This window comes from Buteo buteo, chromosome 29, assembly GCF_964188355.1.
Source record: "Buteo buteo chromosome 29, bButBut1.hap1.1, whole genome shotgun sequence".
NCBI classification, from domain to species: Eukaryota; Metazoa; Chordata; class Aves; order Accipitriformes; family Accipitridae; genus Buteo; species Buteo buteo.
In genome coordinates this window covers 414,939-425,066 of record NC_134199.1, presented here as the reverse complement: position 1 = coordinate 425,066, position 10,128 = coordinate 414,939, and the positions used below count along the sequence as shown (strand labels likewise).

At 61.9% G+C, this 10,128-nt stretch overlaps 2 protein-coding genes and 1 long non-coding RNA gene across 4 annotated transcripts in view; all 3 read right to left on the bottom strand.

Moving 5' to 3' along the window:
- STX5 (syntaxin 5) overlaps positions 1-378 on the bottom strand; it is a 1,842-nt gene extending 1,464 nt beyond the window's left edge. Inside the window, 3 exon segments of the mRNA XM_075059270.1 lie at positions 3-67; positions 180-262; positions 265-378. Coding sequence (XP_074915371.1) covers positions 3-67; positions 180-262; positions 265-364 — 248 coding nt within the window. The 5' untranslated portion in view covers positions 365-378.
- A 1,282-nt stretch (positions 379-1,660) lies between these two features.
- On the bottom strand, positions 1,661-2,182 carry LOC142025708 (uncharacterized). The gene is made up of 2 exons (XR_012648708.1): positions 2,035-2,182; positions 1,661-1,925 (listed from the first exon to the last, which is right to left on the bottom strand). It is a non-coding gene; the product is annotated as an uncharacterized LOC142025708 (long non-coding RNA).
- A 470-nt stretch (positions 2,183-2,652) lies between these two features.
- Positions 2,653-8,312, bottom strand: NAA40 (N-alpha-acetyltransferase 40, NatD catalytic subunit). 2 transcript variants are annotated; one of them, XM_075018370.1, is made up of 9 exons: positions 8,148-8,312; positions 6,393-6,488; positions 6,191-6,243; positions 5,999-6,094; positions 5,237-5,395; positions 5,066-5,149; positions 4,887-4,964; positions 4,694-4,755; positions 2,653-3,187 (listed from the first exon to the last, which is right to left on the bottom strand). In XM_075018370.1, exons 1-9 carry the CDS (start codon positions 8,151-8,153, stop codon positions 2,925-2,927), a joined length of 897 nt encoding a protein of 298 aa, XP_074874471.1. In that variant the 5' UTR covers positions 8,154-8,312; the 3' UTR covers positions 2,653-2,924. The 2 variants fall into 2 exon arrangements, with proteins under 2 accessions (XP_074874471.1, XP_074874472.1); XM_075018371.1 differs by lacking the exon at positions 4,694-4,755.
- Positions 8,313-10,128: the final 1,816 nt, after the last annotated feature.

Below are 10,128 nucleotides of genomic sequence, written 5' to 3'. Positions count from 1 at the left end.
CCATGAGGCTGAACTCGCTGCGCTGCCGCCCGAGGCCCGGAGCTGCTCTGCCGGGCTGCACCCCGTCCTGCAACCGGGAGAAAATTGGGGGGGGGTGCGGTGTGAGGCAGAGGGGGACCCCCCCGCTTGTGGGGGGGACACACGCTCCCCCCCCCCCCCACCAGCGGACACCCACTCACCTGCCGGCCCTGCAGGGATTTGCAGGCAGAGAGAAACTCCTGGGTCCGGTCACGGCACGACATGGCGTCCGGGGGGGCAGCGGGGGGGGGGGAGCCGGTGGGGGGAGCACGGCTTGTGTCTGGGGGGGCCCCAGGTAAACGCCCGCTTCCCGCTGCCTAGAGCCGTGCCGGCGCCGCGCGTTCATCGGGGCTCATCACCTGCCGCTGTCGGGGGAAGGGGGGGGGGGTCAGCACCCCGGCTAGGACCCCCCCCCAAAAGCCCGAAGCCACCGGGGACCCGGCCTAACCGGGACCCCCCCCCAAAACCCCGCGCTGGCGCCCGCGGGGGCGGGGCGGGAGGTCCTGGAGGGGCGGGGCCACGCGCGTAAGCTGCCGGGTTTAGCCCCGCCCCCCCCTCGCGCTCGCTCTCTCCCCCCCCTCCCCCCCCCCCCCTTTCCCTGCCCGGCGCCGCCGCCACGCGCTCACCGGGATTCGGGTCGGGCCGGGCGCCGCTGCCGGGATCCACCGGCCGCGCTGACGTCACTGCCACGTCCTCTCTTCCCTCCCCCGAGAGCGTCACGGGCCCCTCAGTCCTCCGGAAGTTGAACTCTATGGGTCGGCAGTCTTCCAAGGAAACGGAAGTGCCCGTCAGTGCTCCGGAAGTTGCACTCTGGAAAGGCCCTAGCGACAGGCTCCGCCCCTAGCGACCGCCAGGGAGTAGAACGGCCCCGCCCCCAGCGACAGGCCCCGCCCCCAGCAGCCCCCAGGGAGTGGAACGGGCCCGCCTCTAGCGACAGGCTCCACCCCCAGCGACAGGCCCCGCCCCAGCGACAGGCCCCGCCCCCAGCGGCCACCAGGGAGTGGAACAGGCCCGCCCCTAGCGACAGGCTCCACCCCAGCAACTACCAGGGACTTAGAAGGCCCCACCCCTAGCGACAGGCCCCGCCCCTAGCGACCACCAGGGAGAAGGGCCCCGCCCCTAGCGACAGGCTCCGCCCCTAGCGACCACCAGGGAGTAGAACGGCCCTGCCCCTAGAGACAGGCCCCGCCCCTAGCGACCACCAGGGAGTAGAATGGCCCCGCCCCTAGCGACAGGCTCCGCCTCTAGTGACCACCAGGGAGTTAGAAGGGCCCCGCCTCTAGCGACAGGTCCCGCCCCTACCGACCACCAGGGAGTACAACGACCCCACCCCTTGGAAGTGGCCCGGTAGCCGAGCAGCTCCGCCCTTAGCGACAGGCCCCGCCCCTGGCAACCAGGCCAGCCTCCCCAGCAAGCAGCCCCTCCCCTAGCAACCAGGCCACGCCCTTGGCAACCGCCATCATCCTTAGCAACGGGGCCTCCCCCCCTCTACCCAGCCCCCTCCCCGGCCGGTGACCTCACCGTGACGCCATCAGATAACCTCACAGCCCACCTCCCCAGGTCGAGACCTCCCTCCTCCTCCAAGCCCCCCCCCGCCCCGTTGGAGGGACCCCGGCGTCCGGGCAGTGAGGAACGGAGACGGGACCGGCATCAGCGGCTTTTATTGGGAAGGGGGGGCGGTCGGGAGGGTCCCATTGGCGGCAGAAGCCGGGTGTGTATGTGTGTGTCCCGGTCCGGCGCCCCCGGTGGTCCCCGCGGTGGGTGGTCCCGTTGCTGGGTGGTCCCGGCGGTGGGTGGTCCCGGCGGGGGTGTCACTCTCCCTTCTTGTAGTCCTCGAGGTGGGCGAGCACCCAGGCGGCCGGGCCCAGGCAGGAGGCGAACATGACGACGAAGGCCAGCACACTCTCCTACGGGCACAGCGCCGTCAGCTCCGGGATCCGTCCACCCCCACCTCGCCAAGGTCACTCACCCACCGTCCCGGTTCCCAACCTGTCCCCGAACAGCCCCCGCGCTCACCCCAGGCCCCACCGGCTGCTCCGGCGGCCCCGAGACGATGCCGCGTTGAGCCGGACCGGGCCGGGCCGCGGAGCGCAGGAGGGAACGAGCCAGGCGGGCTGCGAGCTGCATGGCGGCGGCGGAAGCGGAAATAGTGGGGCACGCCAGTACCGGCGGAAGCAGGTAGGCGGGGACAGATGCTCCGCCCCCTTTACGCACCCCGTGCTCCCTGCACGCAACGCCCCGCCCCTGAGCTCAGACTCCGCCCCATACCGACGCCCCTGCGTCCAATCTCCGCCCCCCGAGACCAATCCCCGCCTATCTCACACTACCGCCCCCTGCGCCGAGGCCACGCCCCCGTCCAACACCTGCGCCCAGGCCCCACCCATCGACCACACCCACTGCCCAGACCCCGCCCCCTCACACAGCAGTCTCTTTGCCCCCTGCTCAGACCCCGCCCCCTCGCACCGAGGCCACACCTCCCGCGCTCAGGCTCCACCCTCCCCGGGGGGGGGCGGTAATTACTCAGCTCCAGGACACGCTGGGAAGCGCAGTCCTCCAGTCCGAGGGGGGGCGCTATTCCCCCAGTAAGTAACTGGGGGTAACTGGGAAGCATCCTGCCCCTCCCTCACCCCGAGGCCAAATTAAACTTTTATTATTATTATTTATTTGTTACATACAAACGAAATCGCTGAAAAAAAAAAAACAAACCCAAACAAAAAAAAAAAAAACAGAGGGTGGGGGGAAGGGGCCTCGACTCCCGCGAGGCACCAGAAACAACCAAAATGGGCAAAACTCCCCTTCCAGCCCCAAAATGAACCATTACCCCTCCCCCAGCCCCCCAATGAGCCCCCCCACCCCAGGAGGGGGATGGGGTGGGGGGGTATGTGTGTCATGTCCTCCCCCCCCCATCACCCATTCGGTGATCGGAGACAGGGGTTACAACCAGGTTGGGTACCCGTCCCCGAGGCGAGGAGGTGTTTTGGGGGCAAAACCTTCAGATTTGGGTACAGAAAGCGGTGGGGTAGGGGCTCAGTGACAGCAGCCCCCGCAGTGTCCCCCCCCGGGGTGGGGGTGACTCTCCCCAAACTTGGTGCGACGGCTGAGGATCTCGTAGGAGGAATCGTCCCCGCAACAGCCGGAGACGCTGGGGGAGGCGGCGTCCACCTCGAACCTGGGGGGGGGCACGGCGTCACCCCGACCCCCCCCCATGTCACCCGGACCACCCCCTGAGTCACCTCGACCCCCCCCCCCATGTCACCCTGACCCCCCCTGTGTCACCCTCCCTGGCTGGCCGAAGCTACGGGGAGAGGGATGGGAGGGAGCTGATATGGGGGGGGGAGGGGAGGGGGGGAAATGGCTGGAATGGGGAGGGGGGAAAACACCTGGAAAAGGGTAAAACCACCCTAAAAACAGCCAGAAAAGGGGTTAAAAACACCTGGGGAAGGGCTGAAAAAAAACAAAACACCCAGAAAACAGGGTGAAAAACACTCTAAAAATACCCAAAAAAAGGGATTAAAACCACCTAAATATACTTGGGGAAGACATTAAAAAAACACCCAGAAAAGGGAGGTGGGGGACAGGATACACAGAAAACAGGTTAAAAACACCTGGAAAAGGGGGTTAAAACAACTGGAAAAAGGGTAAAGGAAACCACCCACAAAAGAGACTAAAGAAAAAAACCAACCACCAAAAACCCCCACAGAAAAGGGGTTTTAAAAAAAAAAAACAAACCACCAAACCAAAACCCAAAAAAACACCCAACCAAAAACAAAACAGAAAAAGGTTTTTAAAACAAACAAACAAAGAAAAAACGAGAAAAGGGGGTTTAAAAAAAAAAATGGAAAAGGCCGGCCTAAAAAAAAAAAAAAAAAAATCACCTGGAAGAGGGACTAAAAACCCTTGGAAAAAGGGCTCAAAACCCCCAGAAAAGGAGGATACGCCTCCCCCCATGAAAAATGGGGCAAAAAAAAACAGGAAAGGGGCTAAAACCACCCACAAACCTGGAAAAGAAGTTAAAAGAGACTCTAAAAACACCCAGAAAAAGGGGTTGACACCCATGAAATAGACTTGAAACACCCAGAAAATGCCCAGAAAAGGGGGTTAAAAACCACCCAGAAAAAGAGGATAACCTTCCCCCCCTACCCCAAAATCACCTGGAAAAGGGGTAAAAAAAACTGGAAAAAGGGGTTCAAACAACTCCCTGGAAAGGAAGGGGTTAAAAAAATCACCTGGAAAAAGGGTAAAACACCCCATGGAAAATGGGCTAAAAAAAATCCAGAAAAGGGGCTAACAAAAAAACACCTCCAGAAAAGGCACTAAAAAAAAAAAAACTAAACCCAAAAAACATCTCCAGAAAAGGGGCTTAAACACCCCCCCCCCCCCCCGGAAAAGGGGCTAAACCCTCAGAAAAGTTGCTAAAAAGCCCTGGAAAAAGGGTTCAAACCCCCCTGAAAAGGGGCTAAAAACCCTCGGAAAAGGGGCAAATCCCACAGAAAAGGTGTTCAAACCCCCCAGAGAAGGGGCTAAAAACCCTCAGAAAAGAAGCTAAAAACCCTCAGAAAAAGGCCTAAAAAGCTCCGGAAAAGGGGCAAATCCCCCTGGAAAAGGGGTTCAAACCCCCCGGAAAAGGGGCTCTCCCCTGGGACCTGGCGCCGAGGGGGGGGACCCGAGCACCCACCTCTCTCGGCTGCCCCTGCCCCGCCTGCCCGCGTCGCCCGGCCCCGGCACGTTGCCAGCGCACTGAAAAGACAGTCGTGCGAACAACGTGTTACAGACGGACGGACAAACCCCCTTCCTCCTCCTCCTCCCCCCGTGCCCCGGGCTGGAAAACGGGGTAAAACCAAGCAAATTTGGGTGTTTTTTACACTTACTGGAGCGCTTCTCGGAAGAACTGGTAGGCGCCGTGGTTGTGTTTAAAGACGGTCAGCATCACCTTCTTCATCTGCGTGCTGAGTGGTGTAGGGGTGGAAAACACAGAGTGGGGGCTCAGTGAGGGGTCGGCAGCCCCAAAACCGTCTGTTTTTCCCCTAGAAAACCTATCGGTTGTCACCTGTTGGCCACCAGCTGGAGGATCTGTAGGAGGAACTTGCCCAGTCCTCGCCGCCGGACCCTGCTCTCCAGCTGCACCTCATAGCTGCAGGGATAAAACCACCACATGCCGTGTTATAAAGTGGGGGAGACCCTTTTTTGGGTTTTTTTACCCCATTTTGGGGATACCCACCAGTAGAGGACCTCATCACCGCACTCGACGTCGAAGCGGAAGTGGGAGAAGGCGACAGGGCCGGCACCAGACTCGCGGGCGATCAGGTACCAGGCCCGGTCGTCCCGCAGCTCCTCCCGCTTCTCCCGTTCCTTCCAGCCCCACTCGCTCTGCTCGTACCTGCCCATTTGGGGTGAAAAACAAGGATTTGGGGGCAAAATCCACCAATGGTTGGGAGGCAAAGTCTTCACAATGATTTGGAGGGGCAAAAAAAACCCCCAAACCCCAGCGATTTGGGGGGCTAAAGACCCCCAAACCCCAGCGATTTGGGGGGCAAAAGCCCACCCCCAACAATCTCAGGGGGGCAAAAACCCACCCCCAACAATCTCAGGGGGAGAGGAAAAAACACTCCCACCCAACCACTCTGGGGGACAAAACCCAAAACCCAACAATTTTGGGGGGCAAAACCCACAACACTACAATTTTGGGACAAAAAACTCCTCCCCAGTATGGGGGGGGAGGGGGAAGCTCCACAATTTTGGGGCTCAAAAAACCCACCCCAATTATTTTGGGGCCCCAAAAACCACCCCACCCCAATGATTTGGGGGAGCAAAAAACACACACCCCCCCCCCGATTTGGGATCACACCCAGCAAGGTTTTTCCCCCAGAGACCGGTGAGGGGCTGGAGCACCCGTGAGCCCTCCCAGCGCGGTGCCGGGATCGCGGCATCGCGGTTGTGTCACGTTGACGGGCGGCTTTGCCGGCGGTGAAGTGCGACTCACAGTGTCTGCATGTTGGCCTTGGTCAGCTCGAAGGCCCACTCGAGGGTGGTGGGCTCCAGCCCGGAGACACGCTTGCACTCGATGGCGACGTTCAAACTGCGGGAGATGCCGGGAGGGAAACGGCGTCGGCACCGGGGATACGCCGGCGGTGCCGGGAACGGCTTCGGTGACACCGCGATGGGCAACACTCACCCGTTCCGGTCGTATTTCTTGAAAACTGGGAAAGCTTCGAGGGGATCTTCGAGCTGGAAGAAACCAAAAGGCACACTAGAAAAACAAGCAGGGAAGTTTCGTTCCCACCCGCCAGGCCCTGCTCTGCGGCAGGGGAGGTTTATCAGCAGTTTTGTGAGGTTTTTACCCTGTTTTTCAGCCTGATAGCGAGGGGGACACTCACTTTGTTGGCGGCTTCCACCTTGGCGCAGACGGCATCCATGGCTGCTCGCTCCTCCAGGCGCTTTTGCTTCTTTTCCTTGGCTTTGCTTGATTTCCTCTGCGGTGAGCAGCAGCAAAAAAAAAAAAAAAAAAAAAAAAAAAAGGGGGGGGAATTTTCACTAAATCTGGGTTATTTTAACAAATACCAAAGCTCCGCCCACCAACAGCAAAAATGTTTTGCCAAGAAATTAATAATCATTAAAGTCCACAAAGACAAAAATAAGCAAGTTGGAGGTGAGGAACGGGGTTTGCCACAAAATCCTTGCAAAAAAGTGATTTTGGGGTAAAAAAACCAGCGTTTTGCTGAGCTCATAGGGGTGTGTTGAACCCTCCCGGTCACTATGGGAGCGGGAAAACTTTGCTGCATCCTGCTCCTCAGGGCCATCAGCACTGGAATAATTAAATTAGTGGGGTTTTGCCCCAGAATCTTGGTGTTTTAACAAAGCTGGCACTCGTAAGACAAGCTGGAACAGGGAGGTGGCACCGAGCAGCATCTACATAAAGTTAACACTTGCAAGCATTTCTTTCTGTTGAATTTTAGGAGTCCCCTACCAGAAATAACCCAAACATGGGTGATTTTACCCCAAAACGAAAGAGGGGAGACCCACAATCCTGCTGGGATCCCTCCAAATCCCTGGCAAGCCCCAAAGACCCGCAGGGTGTCAAAGCGGGTCTGGGGTTTCCCGAGCTTCACCCCCACTAGAACTGAGTTAAACACAGCCAAAAATCAGTATTTTACAAGAAAAACGCTGATGCACGTGGTTTTGGGAGCGGGACAGAGCAAGCCTCCCCCCAAAAATACACCTGTTGGCATTTCTGGGGGTAATTAAGGAGTTTTTGAGGGTTGGAGCAGTGTTTTCTCCCTAGCACCTGCCGCTGGCTGGGAGGCAGACCCTAAAAGCTCTAGTTTTGCCTCGTTTCAGGGAGAAAACCTGCAGGTTTTCCGGCAGTTGGGGTCCACAGTTAGAGGGGAGGTGGGATGAGGTCGCCGGGATCTCCCAGTGTCCCTGCAACCCCCCCATGGAGACCCCCAAGCCACTTGGGGCCTCTGAATGCACCCTACTGCACGCCAAACACCTGCCCTCCTCCCCCACCCCCCCAAAACCCAAGACACCCACCTCAGAGACCCCCCCTTCCCCTTAAACAGCCCCAAATGCCCTCTCAAACCCCCTCAGAGACTCCCCCACCTCCCTCCCGCCTTCCTTAACCCCCTTCCACAGAGGCCCGAGCCCCTCATAGGGTCCCACATTTCCTCACAGGAGCCTCAAGTTCCCTTGCAGGAGCCTGAAGTTGCGATGAAAGGTCCCAAAGGCTCTTAGAGGGTCCCAAATCTCCTCACAGGAGGCCCCAAGAGCCTCAGAGGGTCTCGCATTTCTTCATGAGAGCCCCAAATCCGCTCGGAGGGTCCCAAATCTCCTCGCAGGAGCCCCCAGTCCCCTCACAGAGCCGCAAATATCCTCCTAAGAGCCCCTAATGTCCTCAGATGGCCCCTAATCCCTACGAAACATCCCAAATCTCCTCACAGGAACCCCCCAAATCCCCTCAGAGGGTCGCAAATCCCCCCACAGAAGCCCTATAGCACCTGATAGAAGCGCCCCCACCCCCCATCCTCTCCGACGGACCCAAATCGCCTGAGAGGAACCTCAAAAGCTCCGCCCCTCCCCCTTACCCTCAAGACGAGCCCCCCCCGGCCTGGCCTGGCCCCGGCCCCACTCACCCCCATGGCGGCGACGAGCGCGGCCGCGGCTGCTCCTCACGGCGCGGGGGCGCGGAGGGGACTGAGGGAGCGCGCGCGGGAGCGCGCCTTATATATAAGGGGGGGGGGGAGGAGGAGGAGGAGGAGGAGGAGCGCGAGGCGCTCGAGCCTGCGGCAGGCCAGCGCCACTGCGCCTGCGCGGCGGGAGGTGGGCGGGGAGCGGGGAACGCGCACGCGCCTTTGCCGAGGGGGCGGGAGGGGGGGACGCGCGTGCGCCGTAGGGGCGGGGGCGGGAGGGAGGAGGGAGCCGGCGCGTGGCGGCGCCGTTGGGCGCGAAGGCAGCTCGTCGCTGATTGGCTGAGAGAGGCGAGGGCGGGAAAGAGGGAAGGGGGCCCCGGCCGTTCGCTGAGGGGAGCGGTGTCATGGCGGACGCCCCGCCCGCAGGTTTGACCCACGGCGGTCCCGCAGCCCAGCCCCGGGGGCCCTCGGCACGGCCCATAACCCTGCCCCATGGCCCTGCCCCATAGCCCGGCCCCGCAGCTCTTGGGCTGCCCCATGGCCCGGCCCGACAGCCCTGCCTGAGAGTTCTTGGCCCACCTCATAACCGTGACCCACAGCCCTGTCACACAGCCCGGCACCTCAGCCCTTGGGCTGCTTCGTAGCTTGGCCCAATGGCCCTGCCCCATAGCCCTGTTGTGCAGCCTGGCCCCACAGCCCTCGATCTGCCCCGTAGCCCAGCCTCACGGCCCTGCCTGAGAGCCCTTGGCCCACCCCACAGCCCTGCCCCATAACCCAGCCCTGCCCCACAGCCCTTGATCTGCCCCATAGCTTGGCCCCATGGCCCTGCCTGAGAGCCCTCAGCCCATCCCATAACCTTGCCCCACACCCCTCCTTGTCTCACAGCCTGGCCCTACAGTCCTCATTCTGCCCCACAGCCCGGCCCCATAACCCAGCTCTGCGCCACAGCCTGGCCCCACAGCCTTTGGTCTGCCCCATAGCCTGGCCCCATGGCCCTGCCTGCGAGCCCTCAGGCCACCCCACAGCCCTGCCCCATAGCCCATCCCCACAGCTCTTGGCCTGCCCCACCCTGAGCCCTGACCCACAGCAGCCCCATAGCCCTGAGCCCCATAGTCCATACCCAGCCCCACGGCCTAGAACCCCATAGCCCACATATGTCAGCCTGCCCCATAGTTCCCAGCTGGCCCCATAGTCCCCCCCCCCAGCAATGGGGGGCATCCCACCCCCCCATCCCGACTGCTGCGCCCCAGAGGACCCCACAGCAGTGAGCACCCCCGGATGGGGGGGGTTGGGAAGGGGGGTGACAGGGAGGTGTGGGGCAGCCCCACGGCGTGTGAGCGCCAGGGAGCCTCTGACGGGGGAGGGAGGTTCCCCGTCGGCCCCCCCAGCCTCACAGTGGGACAGATCCCCAGCCCCACAGCAGCCCCACGGCCCCCCCGGCCCCAGAGTGTGACAACCTCCCAGCATCCCCATGGCCCCCCCAGCAGCCCCTTTGTCCCCCCACCACCCCCTGGCCCTTTGTTCCCTCCAGCCACACGCAGGGGGGGTGACAGGGACCCTGCACACGCGTATGCCCCCCCGCCCAGGCTATGGGTCCCAGCCCCACACGCCCCCCACAGCGAGGCTGGGACCCCCATGTTTGCCCCCCCCCCGTGCCCCCCCTTGCCGCCGGCGGAGGGGTACGCTGGGGGCGGGGGGGCCGTGCTGAGGCCGGGGGAGCTGGAACTACTTTGGCACCGTCAGGCGGCGGGAGCGGCCGGCGGCGCATTGTGTGGGCGCGGGTGGGCTCGGGTGGGCGCCGGGACCCCCCCAAACACCTCCCACCCATTCTTCCCTCCCTTTTTACCCCCCCCCAACTTTGCCCCCCATTTTGAGGGGTGTTTCCTCCTTTTTTGGGGAGGGTACCCCAGCTGCCCAACGCAGCAACACCGCCCCCCCCTTAATTCCCACGCCCCCCCCCCCCCTCCAAATAACCAAGGTTGGG